The sequence below is a fragment of the Lissotriton helveticus genome, chromosome 3_2 (assembly GCF_964261635.1).
Source record: "Lissotriton helveticus chromosome 3_2, aLisHel1.1, whole genome shotgun sequence".
In the NCBI taxonomy this organism is placed as follows: Eukaryota; Metazoa; Chordata; class Amphibia; order Caudata; family Salamandridae; genus Lissotriton; species Lissotriton helveticus.
In genome coordinates, this window is record NC_136062.1 from 360,448,942 (window position 1) to 360,464,358 (window position 15,417).

Here is a 15,417-nt window from a genome sequence, read left to right on the forward strand (position 1 = left end):
AAGTGTAGCTGTAACTAACTCGCCTCTAATTCTCTCTTCAGATACACTGCCTCTTGAAGGAGTGCTCTGCTGTTTCACTCCGTGCTACAAAGATTGTCTCTTTTAAGGCATAGGTTCAGTACGCTGCAGAAAACTTTATGCAGTGTATTTTAGAGGTTGCTTCTGGGATGACTGCAATCTCCCTCGAGTTAAATGGCGATAAGACTTAGGTACTCGTCTTTGGAAGACCTCCCTCCATCTGGCCCTTCCAACTGGTAGCCAAAGGGACTGGGACAGCCCCCAATACCTGATACATCAGCAATTAATTTAGGTTTCTACAGTATTTGTGGGTGCACACCATGCAGGAAACGCTAAGTGTAGACCTTGATGCCCAGAAGTTGAGTCCTTTCGGCTTGGTGATTGGAATACGTCCTATTAGAATTTGGCTGTGGGACCTAGATGTCTGATTTTTAAAGGTTTTTCTAGATGCTGTCCTGCCCCCTTGTCAAACTGCCCTGCCCCTGGGGTGTGACTAGTTAACCCCGCCCTGGGGGTCAGCACCAGAGTGCGGCCTAGTTTCCGTAGCAACTTTAGGCAACCTGATTATTCTGTGTCTCCATGGAATCACCATATTGTTAGTGTGGACTCCCAATCGTCGCAAGCCTGAATTCCTAGATTCAAGTAAAATAACCCCCAATACTGTCTGTTAGTCAAAACAAGTTATCCTGAGCACTACACATTGTGTATCGTAAAATCAAAGTCCTGTCTGTCTTCTGTCAATTCCGATGATTTATTCTTGAAGTATTCTTTAGTCTTCTTCACATAGCACAATATCCTTTTCAGATAGCACAATAGCCAACACGAGTTTCGTCAGATCTGATTCCCCCGCATCTCTGACTTCATCAGGGCTAAGAAATGTATCTGAATTCCATGCATCAGTATCACTAATCTCCAGACGTCAACTATTTGTAATCAATTAATGTACAATCATTAGTCTTCTTAGGTCCTCCATCCAGGACAATTAATACCCACAGTAGGTCCTTTCTGACCTGAGCGAAAGAGAGTACTCCCAACTTGTTTCACCGGCGTCTCACTAGGAGTAATTTTACGATACACCCTGTGTAGTGCTCAGGAAAACTAAGGGTGTTTCGTTGTTGTCAGACCGTTTTTCTGGTCCTTTCTCTGGGGGTACGCATCGCTGCCCTCTTCCTTGGAGCACACAACTTTAATAGTTTGTATTAGATTGGAGGGATTATTAGAAAAAATCTTTGTGCACGAGAGCCTTGCCACATTGTGCTTTTTTTTTGCTGTCTGCTAGTCCTTTCTGTCTGATACAATGTATTTATTTTGTTGAAAGGGGATAGAGGGATGCTGGCTGTCTTCATCGGAGTTGACTTACTGAGGTTTTAGTCGCTGGGATTAACACTATCTCTTTTCATTTACTGGGGCGTCTATTTTACTCAGAATCCTGGTTCTGTGGCTGCATGAAGGCACTACCCCCCTCCCCCACACTGTCACCCCTCCAGGCTGGGGTTGTGGTCTAGTTCCCCGTTGCGCTGGACTCTCCAGCTGTGGTTGCTGCTGCCACATTTCTCAATTACTGATCCCTGCTGTGGTTGTGTGGCGAATGGCAGACCTCCCTGCGACTGAGTGTATGATGTGTTCTGAATAACCTATGCTTGATACTGAGGAGGGACATTGACCATATCCTGTCGTGTGGGGTTTTGCAGTGGCTGGCCCATATGCACTAACTTCTGCTGCTTTTGCTCTTCATGGTATGCCTTTATCTGGCATGCCTCTACCTGGTGACCTCTCCTACGGCAGTAGAAGCACTCTCTAATGTCTCATTGCGGCCAGCCTCCCAGGCCTCTACTACCATAACCTGTTTTGTTCCTGGACTCTCTGTTTGGAACCCTCTTAAGTTTTGCGGTGGAGGCCCCACTGTGATTGGTGCCATCTGTACTGCTTATGCATCACTGCTCCCTCAAGGACAGTCTTTTTTTAACTTATGCTCCACTTATTTTATTTGTCTCTTTTGGGTTCTGCTCCTGCTTCTCTCTATCCTTTTCTTGCAATTCCTATGGTGGATTGGGGCTTGTAATTCCTGCCAAAGTTTGGTATCTAAACAAACTACGCTGTCCAGCCCGCTCTGCATCTTGGTGGGTACTCATTTTAAAGAATATTGTAGAACAATGTGACTTGTGGGCCTGTGTAGGTCCACGGCTGTCCAGTTTCCTGTTCCCAGCTTTCCCTCTTTCTAGTTAGGGAATCGTTATGCTTTACTCTGGCTTCATGGTCTCTGTCATTGGCCCTCTGGATGGTCAGGGAATATTTCTCTGAAGGCAGTTCATATCCAGTACCTGTACGTATGCGGACCTGCCATGCTGGGTATTTGTGAGCGTGATTGCTGAAATGCAAGCTTTGGTGAACACAGTGTTTGTCTGCTCCCCAATTTGGCTGCATAGCAGGCTCTTAATGTCACCTTTCGTTAGGTTTATGCCTGCAGTGTCTTTTTCAAAGCATGTAACCCATTTCTCTGCCCCATCCAGCAATGACGCCAACATTCTTCTCAACCCCTCTTTCTCCATCTGGGCCCATGGCACGTATATAATGCCTGCCACGCCTTTCTGCAGTATCATTCTCATTCTAGGTGACTCTACGAGCTGTTTCTCAACATAGCATTCCCATCTTGCGAGGCATTGCTGCATGTAGAGGAATTCCTATAAGTTTCCTCCTCCATGCCTGCAGGGGCGGCCTTAGGCATGTGCAAGCTGTGCACCTGCACAGGGCCACCAAACCCCAGGGGCCACCACGCCAACATATATCCTTAATATAATAATTCTCTGATGCGTGGCGGCCCCTGGCAGGGATTTGGCGGCCTGTTCCACTTCCAAACACCCTGACCCCCCCTCTTCACTGGCCTCCGTGCTCCGCCCCGCCCGGACTCCCTCTTCCGGGTCCCCCTACCTACGCTCCCTGCCCAGGGCCGCCATGAGCCTAGAGCCGCCCCTGATGCATAATGCAACCCTCCACTTCTGCCCCATCCTGTTGCTAAAATGATCCTTTCCTCCGATAAGACCTGTAATTTTGGTTCTTCTCCTCAGTCTAAACTGCTAATAGGACTCAGAACTGGTACGCAAAATACTTCCTCCATTTTGGCTATGATCTCTCTCTCTGGGTTACTTTATCTCTGCGTGCACCCGTATGATGCAGCACGTATCCTCGTCGGTGCTTCCCTCATGTGTGGCCTGTCTCCTTTGCTCTGAGCTACGTGCTGCTTTCATTGACCTGACTACACCTTCGGATTCACACGCCATTTCCTCCTCCGCTAACTGGGCGACCCTATGGCCCCACCCTCGGAAGTGGTTCCTGGGGGACTGGAGTGCCTTTCATCTCCGTAGTTCCGTAGTTCGCTGAGTCACTATCAAGAACTTCCACTAACGTTCCTGCCATTCTCTGAAATTCCCAAACTTTGGAATTCCCTTACCCAGGAATTGAAAAGGAAAACTGAGTTTTTGGCCTTCAGGAAAGCACTCAAAACCTAGCTTTTTAGCCAGTAACTCTATCATCTTTCCCACTGCAGTCTCCTCTCTGAGTCAGCACCTAAACACCCTTGGGTATTAGATGTGCTTTACAAAGTACATTTTCATTTAAATTCATTTCATTTTGCGCTCGCCTGAAACTGCGGGGGAAGGGGCGGGGTTTACTTGCCTAAGAAGTGTCACGTATCGAGCTTTGTGGCCGGGGAGTTGAGCTTTTGGAGACCTTCCCTAGGGACTTGTAATAATAATAATAAAGTAAAGTTATAAAGCGCCTGGTTACACTAGGCTAGTGTGTCCCCCGCGCTACGGTACAGACCTACCAGAACCCCTCAATGCCACGCTGAAGGCTTCTGGGCTCGCTTACTTTTGGTTTTCTCAGACTTAGACCTAACTTTCCCTTTCTCTTTGGGGGGGCTCGTCGGCTTTCACTATTTGATTTAAATATCCTAATGCAAGGGGAGCTGGTATGAGTACATCTATCCCCGCATGTGGTGAGGAAGGTTGCCGAAGCCTTGCTCGCTATCTGCATTGTTAGGCTGCCTGGTTTAGCTTCTTCAAATTGGACCCATATCTCGAACATTCACTCTTTTTTTGTCCTTCTTTTGTCCTGCATGTTTAGTCTTAATTTGTGTTTTAGTATGTTCAGTTATAGCTGTGATAAATATTCCCTACTTAGGCCAGGGAGGTGAATGTGTGTGCCTTTGTGTGTAAATGCCACTCCTGGCAAAACGTATTCATTCTCTTTTTCTGTTTGGGGATCCTAGTTTCCATATGCTTCAATGGGGAATCCATGTTAATTATAGTAATTTGGATAAATAAAATTCAAGTGAAAGCTTTTGTAGTTTTGTTTGTCTAATGATAGGGGCAGTCATACGTGGTGCACCTTTATAGTTTATGTATTAGGAGCTCAACACTTCTATAATATTTGCATCAAACAGTACGACTGAACATTTAAAAAAAAAAGAAAAGATAAAAATGCATATGTAGTATTACAACATTGTGTGAATAAGCAATATGTTACAATTGTATCTCCACGATCTCAGTTTTTTCACATAATACAATTTGCAATCAATCAATTTTACATCACATACATAATTGAGTTCAAAAATAGTTGACAGAAAAAATACTTAGTCAAAAAATGAGTACACTCACAGCAAAAATTACTATTAAACGCCCAAGGTCCAAGCTAGATTTACCTTCCACACTCCTGCCAGATATTTAGGGTGTTGAGAAACCTCCTTGCACTGAGTAAACATTAAACGAATAAACTATGAGGCTGAAGTATTAACTCCACCCAATTAGGATAGCTATGTCACAAAAATCTGCATCTTGGGCTTTATCAAGGGCTATCTTCACCTAAGCTAGCGTACTCCGATATCGAGTAAATGTGCCTTTTTTGGGAACGCTTATAAGGCCGCCTTACGACTAATTCAGTTAGGACATATAAAATGGGTAATATGCCAGATCCTGCCTGTGGCACAAGTGCTTGTTTTTTATGCTTCTCCCTAGTTTACCAAATGCTGTAAACTGTGTTTGAGGTCCTGATATAGTCTCTTACCCTCTGTGACGGCGGTTTCCCAACGGACCTCCGCCCCGAGGATTCAGCAGAACTTCCAATCAATTGCGGTGTCTGCCCACTTTTCTTGCCCGGGCATTTGAACGACAGCGATGAACCCCCCACCTTTGACCTATCTATCAGCAGTCCCAGGGCTAGGTCTTAGGGCCTGCTTGACTACATATTTGCGAGTCGAGGTTTATGTGGAGTTCACAACGTTTGAATAAGGATGAGGTTTCATTTTCATAGATGAATGCATCGATTTCCATATTAACAATATCCATTCCTAGAATAAAAAGGCCTGCCTCGATGTGTGATCCTTCTCCTGGCATTCCTCCAAGCTTTGGCGCATGCTCTCTCTGGTTATAGGAACTGAACCCAATTACCTGCTATTTAGGAAAGAGAATCAAGACTTGACTTTTGTGGGGGTTCTCTATGCTTTCTCCTGTTTGTTTTCTGTGTAGGAGTCAGGACGCCCATGTAGGACATTTGTTGGGCTATATTACTATTTCATGCATTCATTCTTTCAAAGGACAATACATATTACCTTTATTAATAATGGTCTAAATCTATTATTTGCCTTTTTCATTTTTTTTCTCCAGTTGTCATCTGAATGTGAACATAGACGGGGTGGTGAAGGCTGTAACAACCGTTTTTAGCATGGTGACGGGAAAGGTCCCGTTGTTTCGAGTCCACGGTGGGAGCAGCAGAGAGAACCTGGCACTACAGAACATACAGGTATTGCCACAACTGGTGTGTCTCAGTTTCAGCATGGTTGTTTGCATAGGTCCCAGATGAGATTAGTTTGATTTCTTTCCTATATATAGCCTGTATCTTGCATCTGTTCAGGAACTGTGTGGCTACTTAAAACTTTCTCAGCACGGTTCCTTAATATCTACAGATCCAAGCAATGTGTTGCTTAGATGATTTTTGTGTATGTTAAAAACAGTTAAAATGTGTTGTTTCTCATCTGGCCTTTCTAAACATATACTGCAATGCCTGTGTTGTCTCTTCCAGAAGTAAGGGTAAAATGTAACAATCGAGTCACATTCGTACTTGACACATTCACAATGTGTTTTAGTTTTATAGAATAGTCTGTATTATGTATACCATATTTGTGAGTGCTGATCGTTCTTTCCAGATAAAGATGGGCTAGTGTCACTGCCCTATGGCTGCTCATGTTAGCAGGACAGGAGAACAAGCTTCCTGAAGCAAAATTACTGGGTTTGAGAACACAAAATGTCTTTTAGTATGAACTAAACTCATTTTACAAGTCGAAAAATACTTTTCGATAGTGGCGGGTCCTCCGCTAAGGCGGGATAGCGTCGCCCCACAGCATCGGAGTATCAAAAAAAAGGAAAAAATAAAATGATAATATCTAATGTTTTTATCATTTTTTGTTGACCTCAGCCTCCGTGAGGGGGTGGGGCTGATGAGCAAGGGAGGATGGTACAACCCTACTAAATGCGCAATGACTGTTTGGTCGGCCCTCTCGGGCCCCCAAACCAGTCATGCGCACTTCCCCCTTTTCCATTTATTGTGATCGTTCCTGTCCCTTGACTGCTACTACCAGCCAGCAGCTGCGACTGCTTTTCGATTCACAAAATTGTTTTAGTGGCCCATACCACATCGCAGTTAGGAAGTGGTCTGAAAGGGTTTACCCTCCAAATGGAGATTTTGTAGGGCACGCATCAGTGGTTTGCTCCGAAATTGTGGTTGCCAAACATTGCTCAGTTACTGACTGTGTTTCGGATGTTTCTACCAGCCTTTGGGTGAGGAATCGGCGCAAGGGTCCACCCTGCACCTCTCTGATTTTCCTGGTGCCTGGGCTCGATGCAGGTGTACTATAATTCCCTCCATGACATCTTTGCACCTCTACCTCCCTCTGGTGCACCTTTGAGCCCCAAGGAAGTGCCAGCTGTACTCACGGATTTCTCACCCATGGCAAGGCCTCGGCAGTAAATTCCGTTCTGCTTGCGGAATTTGGTTAATTTAGCGTTCCGATGAGAATGCGAAATCGCCCAAAATACTGCGTTCTGTGACTTCGTAAAATGTTTGCTTGTTCGCGTTCTCAAAATGCGTGTTCGCAAGATATTTCCTCCCGAGCACGCAAACAGCAATTTTACTTGTTCATAGGAGATTTTTTACCGTTTCGCGGAGATTTGCGTAACGCGATTATGCAAATTCTGCCTCCACTAAGCCCTCTGTATCCGTAGTTGTAACCGTATCAGCTCCGGTGCCCAGCCTATCCTGATTCCCAGCCGCGACACCGGATTCTCGTCAGCTGACAGCGACGCCGCTGATCACTCTTCCCGAAACTATGCCACACAAATACCATAAGGCGTCGGGTGCGGCGCCGATAGAACCATCCGTCTCGGATACCTTCCCTCCTCCTTCTACACTCCTCCTCCTACACAGTCCCTTGCTGTTTTTCCTACTGCAGAGCAGGCTTTTGTAGGGGCAAGAGAGAAGCAGAGGTTTATGAAATGCGTACTTGTGTATGATGTTACTGGTGCTCGTGTCAATCCTCCAAAAAAAACTGTAAAACTTATTTGTTGAATTCCCTTGAACTAAAACCTTATTTTTACATTTTTTTTTTCCGTCTGCGTTCTGATTGTAGCGTGACATGGTTCTTTTACAGTGGCCAGGTTGATTCAACTAGACAGTGCATGCACTGTCTGGTGTGAGGCATATTGTGGGCTTACCAAGAACATACAGGGGCTTATAGTCCAGCCATTGGTTGGCCTTCTTTTCACTCTCATTTGCCTGCTTTTGATTCGTGACACAGCTTGTCAGTCATGTTTGTCCTTCCCCTGAAGCATAACCTCTTTACCATCTCTTTTGAAAAGTAGTCTTTCTAGCTCGACACTACTGGGAGAAAGAGTAGGTTCATTAGAGATTTGTTATATATTTCTTATAAAGTAACTTTTCAGTAGTCCTCATTAGCAAATTATATTGTGCATCCTACCAATTTAGTTTATAGTTCATGTAAATTGCATCCCATATTAAATCAGTCTGTATTGTGCTGTCATCCTATGAAAGAGGGACCATGAGCTGCTGGGGTTGACAGGGCAGCAGAGCTGAGCAAAGTCCTGTCCTGTCACATGTCCTGCAGAGCAACACATGTGACTCACTACCTTGCTATTCTAGAATGTTGTCACATCTCTAGATGTCCATGCAGTGCAGGCCGAGTGGAGGACAAACAAGAACACCCTTTGGCAAAGGCAATAGGTCTGGCCTTAGAATGCTGCTGCAAGAAATGCATTGATTTACATTTTGCTATTGCAGTCATAATTACAAATGTGGCCACACTAGGCTTGTAATAAAAATCCTACATTTAAAACATCACTAATGTGGCAGTTTTACTAGCAATGTTTCTAAAATAAACCACTAGCTTTTTACTTGTGCCATGCAATTAGCTATTCTTTTTTGTGATGGTCACAAGAAATTATCAACCAATTTTTGGGGGGAATGTTTAAAGAGAATATATAAAAAATGAAAAATATCTATTTTTTTTAAGAATGTTGTAACTGACTAGAAAGGTTTTAAGTTGAGCCTACTAGACAGTGCATGTGCTGGCTGGTGTGATATATATTGTGTGCTTAACAAGACCCTACCGGGGCTTACAGTCCAGCCATTGGTTGGCTTTCCTTTCACTGACATTTGCCTGCTTTTGATTCGTGACACAGCTTGTCAGTCTTGTTTGTCCTTCCCCTGAAGCATAACCTCTTTACCATCTCTATTTATTGCCTGGCTTCTATTCTGCCACCACTTATTTTTATTTTTTGGGGTACACACTCCACGGGAGTGAATATGTTTTCCATATGTCATCCTCGTGTAATACTCTCCCCCTGCACTCTGTGTTGCTACCTGTCACTCATGTGGTTCTTCCCATACATGTTATGCTTGGCCTCGTTTATTACCCCTTACTGTTTTTTCTCCCATGTGCTACGGCCCCTCCCCCACGCTCTGTATTGCGTCCTGCACTCTCCTTCTCTCTCACCGGTTGCTTCCCCTCCCCAGGCTCTTTTGCTTCCCCATATCTGCGCCCTCCTCTATCGCCTGTTGCTTCTTCTCCTCACCCCCACCTTCCCCGTTGTATCCCCTGCCGAACCCTCTTTCGCTCCCACTATCTCTGCACCCCACCCTTCATGGCGCGTCAGTCCCCCCACACGTTGCTTCTTCTCACCGGTGTGCCCTCTGTGTTGCTTCCCCACCCCAACCATCCATGTTATTTCCCTCCACCCAGGACTTCCGTGGTGCTCCCCTCTACCTGAGCTTAAAAAAAGCCACCTTTCACAATATTTTTTTTAACTGATCCAAAAAAAAAAAAAAAAAATGTTCACATCTTTCTGTTTTTCAGTTGCATGTGTGGTATACCCACCTATAAAAAGACTTGACCACCATTTTCTGGTGCCCATTTTTTTAAAATTTGTTTTTTTGCCAATGCTACATAGCATTGGCGTTGTTTGACAGCAAGTCTAAAAAAAATGGGTCCTAATGTCGAGACCTATTGACTTTGCTAATGTTTGTTTTAAAAGAACGTGAACACTGTGCGCAGGTTTTGTGCTGTCAAAGTGAAGCAAACCAGTGGGTAAAGCTGGATAATCCAGTGCTGCTTGCTGTCTGCTAAGGAGGGCGGAAGCAAAGTGTGAATGACAGTCCAATGGGTGAAGCCTGCTGACAAAAAACCCCAATATTAGATATGTCGTGTGATTTATTTCTGATTTTTTGATGGAAAACCGTAGTCTGGCGAGAGAGCTAGAGCGGTCTCAAAGGCCATACCTAAAAAAAAAAAGCATTAACTATTATAAATAGTAGCAGTTGTGCAATACAGCCAGCACTGAACCCCCACCCCAACCCCCCTCAATGAGTTGTGGTTAGTAAATGAGCTTGTCATGTGCTACAACAGACAGCACTCGTGCTGCAAAGAAGTGCAATCGTGGACATTGTCCCAGGACAGAGCCATTGTTAACATCTGTATTTCCTCTGTGTAAAATGCATTGGACATTGTTATAATAGCGGCTGCTGAACTTTGAAAGTGGTGGGGCATAAATACCTTCCTCGATTTAGACTGAGCAAAACTCACTTTCAAAGGGTCCGGGACGGTTCTCACCTTTGAGAAATCTCGAACATAAAAATAGGGGCTAGTTGGTACATTTTACAACATTTTATTTTAAATGGGAAAAAGTAGATTCTGAAAAGGCACTGATGATATAACACGTTTGGAGTGCTCACATGATGTCATGGATGACCCTTCATATCTGGGCTTGGCAGTATCTCCCCAGAAACAGCTTCTCAAGAACGAGTCTGATTAGGCCAGGCTGAGCCCCTTCCCTTACCAGACACATACTCCAATGCACATATGTGTTATGCATACTCACATTCATACCTGTATAATCACAAACACAGACAGAGATGCAGACACCCATAAATCCAACATTTGACTCCACCCTGTACCCACTACCTCCCTCCGGGTGACAGTAGCGACTGCGGTTCAGCCTCTTTAGTTTACACACATCTGCAGGTTCACCCCTCATTCGCCTCACAAGAGGACTCGGTGACAGTGATTTTCCTGCACTTGAAGTGCACATGGAGGTGACACTCACCCTAAGAGGGTCTCTGAGCCATCGAGCTCTAACATGATTATGTTCCCAGTAAGTGCATACTGATACAAAGAAGTGTAATACTAGACCAGGTGATGTAGAACAGGATCACAGCTTTATTAATAAGATATTGAGTAATTAGTACATTTTAACAAATACCTTCTTGCAGTCGTTTCTGTCTGCTCCCATACTCTGACTAAAGCCCAACATTCTAGGCAAGAATTTAAATAACTATGATCTTCACACTCTGGAGCGGCCATTGCATCCTTACTGCGGGTTTGAAATGTGTCTTCACTTTCAGAAATGGGATGTCAGTAAGTGCAAGCATGCTGTTCCATAGGAACCAAAAATGGTGGTGTGTCTAGGGTCAAACTACATCAAAGGCCACATGAGGCAAAATCAATTGCAAATGAAAACTTATGTATCATTGTCGTGTATTACACATCTGATTAATATGGGTTATTTATGAACGGACTTGCCCAGGCTTCCATTAGCAGTTATCAAATTTATGGCACTGCCTCATGCATAACTAAACAACTAAACATCATCTAATGCTCTACTTGTTGGCTTTGTTTCTACTGATAGCCGTGGTACCTTTGCGTGGCGAAACACACCTCTGGGCGCCCTGAAACCTAATTAGATAACTTACATATATGTGTGTTCTCAAATCGATAGCTTTAAGGTTTCACTAGCTTGCTGATAACCTCCTACAAGCCCCTTCACCCTCTGAGTCATAAAACAGTCATACGCATGCGTGCACACAAGCAATTACTAACAAGCATTTGCAATGCAATAGGTCTCGCATTAGGAAAGTTTGAGCTATTGGTCTTGTAAATGACAATGTTTGTATTTATGTGTTGGTTTTGAAAATAGCTAAATTAATAGCTTTGTTATTTACAATTCCAATAGTTTTAACTTTCGCAAATGTGACACCTAGAACATTTGTAATGCAATATGTGTTTTCTTTACGTGACTTAGATGTTTTGATATTACAAATAACAATGGCTTTTATTTTTTTTAATAATTAATACTTAAATAAAAGTTATTGTAATTTATATTGGCAATAGCTTAAACTTTTGTAAATAACTTTTGTGAAGATTATGTTCAGTGTATTTTATTGTGACGAAAATCCAAGAACAGAAGTGAAATATTAACATATTTTTGTGACATTTGTAATAAAGCTTGAAACATTGAGAGAACATATTTGAACCAGTTGTTGTTGTTGAATGGTTGCACAGCTTGATGCTGTGGTAGCGCATAGTGATGTTGTTGTTCCCCTGAGTAATGTTGTGGTGCCCCTGAGTGATGCTGTGGTGGTGCTGAGTGATACTGTGGTGATGCGATAGATAGAGTGAGTGCGATAGATAGATAGATAGATAGAGGGAGGGAGGGCGATAGATAGAGGGAGGGCGATAGATAGAGGGAGGGCGATAGATAGAGGGAGGGCGATAGATAGAGGGAGGGCGATAGATAGATAGAGGGAGGGCGATAGATAGATAGAGGGAGGGCGATAGATAGAGGGAGGGCGATAGATAGAGGGAGGGCGATAGATAGATAGAGGGAGGGCGATAGATAGAGGGAGGGCGATAGATAGAGGGAGGGCGATAGATAGAGGGAGGGCGATAGATAGATAGAGGGAGGGCGATAGATAGATAGAGGGAGGGCGATAGATAGATAGAGGGAGGGCGATAGATAGATAGAGGGAGAGCGATAGATAGATAGAGAGCGATAGATAGATAGAGGGAGGGCGATAGATAGAGGGAGGGCGATAGAGGGAGGGCGATAGACAGAGTGAGGGAGGGTGATAGATGGATAGAGTGAGGGCGATAGATGGAGGGATGGCGATAGATGGAGGGAGGGCGATAGATGGAGGGAGGGCGTAGATGGAGGGAGGGCGATAGATGGAGGGAGGGCGATAGAGGGAGGGCGATAGACAGAGTGAGGGAGGGCGATAGATGGATAGAGTGAGGGCGATAGAGTGAGGGAGGGCGATAGAGTGAGGGAGGGCGATAGATGGAGGGAGGGCGATAGATGGAGGGAGGGCGATAGATGGAGGGAGGGCGATAGAGGGAGGGAGGGCGATAGAGAGAGGGAGGGCGATAGAGGGAGGGAGGGCGATAGAGGGAGGGAGGGCGATAGATGGAGGGAGGGCGATAGATGGAGGGAGGGCGATAGAGGGAGGGCGATAGAGGGAGGGCGATAGAGGGAGGGCGATAGAGGGAGGGCGATAGAGGGAGGACGATAGATGGAGGGCGATAGAGGGAGGGCGATAGAGGGAGGACGATAGATGGATAGAGTGAGGGCGATAGATGGATAGAGTGAGGGCGATAGATGGATAGAGTGAGGGCGATAGATGGATAGAGTGAGGGCGATAGATAGATAGAGTGAGGGTGATAGATAGAGTGGGGCCACTGCAATACAAGAAACATACACATTGATGCTAAATGTATGCATTAAGGTGGTCAAAGCATTAATACATTGGCTTGTTATGTCTCTACTAAAATAGTGAGACACAGGACTTCGAATCGCATGAACAGAAGACCCCCTTTCCCATCTAGCGCTTACCACCCCCAGCTCTGTTCTAGGCACATGCCTTCCAAAAGGGCGCCCAGGAATCGGTAACAAGGATAGTGCTTCAATGCACTCCCAGAGTACGAAGCGCTATGCAAGCGCGCCAGTACTACACAATGATTAACTTTTGCCTCCAGTGGCACAATGCAAAAGAAGGGGGGGGGGCACGTTTGAAGAGGCTGGGGGGGGGCTTCCACAACCCAAGGCGTGAGTGTAAGCAGGGCGTGAGACCCTCCCTCGACCTTAGAATACTGAGAGCAGGGCTTGGACGTGACGCCATCGCCTGGAGTAAGGGAGGAGGAGGGGTACAGGATGCCCCCTGCACAGGTGGCAGCGGGGTGTGAACGATTTAAAGCAGGCTGGTGAACAAGAGCAGAGGGCGTGAGACAGCTCCGAGGAGCCGTGACTAGAGAGAGAGGCGACTCCATGAAACACTACCCCTCTGTCCTCGGCTGCTGGGGAGGGCGAGGGGGCAGAGCCCCTCTTTGTCGGCAGGGCTCTGTGCACGTAGGTCAACCAAGCATCCAATCAGAAGGCAGGACGCGCAGTACGAATGTGTGGTACAGGGGAACACTTAATAAGGGCACTGAAAGACACACCGAAGAGAGTTGGATAGTCCTGTGCGTTCGCTACCTGCTGCTGAGATCACTGTGACTCCAGAGGGTCACGTTGCATTTTGTCGCGTTGATAACACGCACACAGGTTGTTAGTGGCAGCGCTGTGACACTACGCGCCTACGGCAGAGAAGAAAGCGCGGCAAAGTGCACAATTGTGACAGAAAGCGCTGCAACGGGCACAAGTATGACAGACAGCGCTAAAAAGGGCACAAGTATGGCATAAAGCGCTGCAAAGGGCACACGTATGACAGAAAGCGCTGCAAAGGGCACAAGGATGACAGAAAGGCTTCAAGGTGCCCGGAGGCGGCCACCTACCTCCGCCGTTCTTGTAGTACAGGTACGGGAAGCGCCACACGTTGCCCAGGCCCACGGCGAAGCCCACGCAGGACATGGTGAAGTCCATCTGCCGGGTCCAGGTGGCGCGCTCGGCCGCGGGCTCCCGCAGCCCCAGCGGGGGGTACCCTCCGGGCAGCTTGGCAGACCCGTTGGCACACACGTCGGCATAATGCCCACCTCCGTTGGGAATAAGTTGCCCTTTCTTCTCCTCCAGCAAACCGTGACATGTCCCGTTGGAGAGCGACCCCCGACACTTCTCCATTCGGAAATCCGTTTCAAGTTTATTTAGCGTTTTTCTTTTTTCTCTACGAGGCGCTTTAGTCTGGTCGACCTGCCCACCACAGGGGGCACCCCGTTAGTCTGTCGCTGACTCGAGAGGGCAGGTAGTCAGCAGCTTTTTTTACCTCTCCACTAGATGTACTATATTCTACACTCGTCTCTGTCCGGAAACGTGGTAGAAGAAAGATAGTGCGGAGGGCCATTAAAGGAAGAAGATAGAAAGGAGCCTGTGAGAACTCACGCCGAAAGTTAAACAAGCATTGGCGGCCGCGAATGAAAATAAAAAAAAAACGCGAGTGTGGTATCCGGGCTGGGAGGAGTGGGAACGTGCCGCAGCCAATAGAGCCTGTACTGAGACCTAGGGCGTTTGGTATTGGCTACTAGTTGTTGAGTGGGCGGGGCTGTGTGTTCCGCGCCGCTCTGTGTGTAGCTGGGGGCCGCTGCCGGCTGTAGGTGCGCTGTCTCCGTTTGGAGCTTCTGTCCCCCGGCGAGATCCACATGCCTTCCCTGTGAGCCGAGGTAATGTGGTGCGGAAGCCCCGGGCTCCTAGTTCTGTGTTCCGGACTGCGGGGAGGCGTCCGATGGGGGACTCCGTGGCCAGGACAGCGGCTGTGAGGGGGGATCCCCGCCGATGGAGGCTGGGGCAGCTAGAGCGCCGGGCGGCCCGGCGAGCAGCACTGGCAAACAGCAAGGAGAGGAGGCAGGCTGGCGCCCACCTACCTCTGTGCAGGAGCCGCCTCCGCCGCTTCCAGAGGAGCCGCCGCAGTACCGGCTGGAAGACCTGAAGAACTGGACACACTGGCCACAGTGGTGCGAGCCTGGTAAGGGGGGGGGCGGGTGAGTTTGCCTGTATGTGTGTGTCTGTGTGCCTGCGTGTGTGTGTGTGTGTGTGCGTGCCTGCCTGCCTGCGCGCGCGTGTGTGTGCCTGCGTT

At 46.7% G+C, this 15,417-nt stretch overlaps 1 protein-coding gene across 2 annotated transcripts in view; it reads left to right on the forward strand.

The window, feature by feature from the left end:
- NADSYN1 (NAD synthetase 1) overlaps positions 1–15,417 on the forward strand; it is a 253,280-nt gene that overhangs the window by 189,136 nt on the left and 48,727 nt on the right. For both annotated transcript variants that reach the window (XM_078684243.1, XM_078684244.1), the window contains one exon: positions 5,679–5,814. In XM_078684243.1, the coding sequence (XP_078540369.1) occupies positions 5,679–5,814 (136 nt within the window). The remainder of the gene's footprint in view (positions 1–5,678; positions 5,815–15,417) is intronic.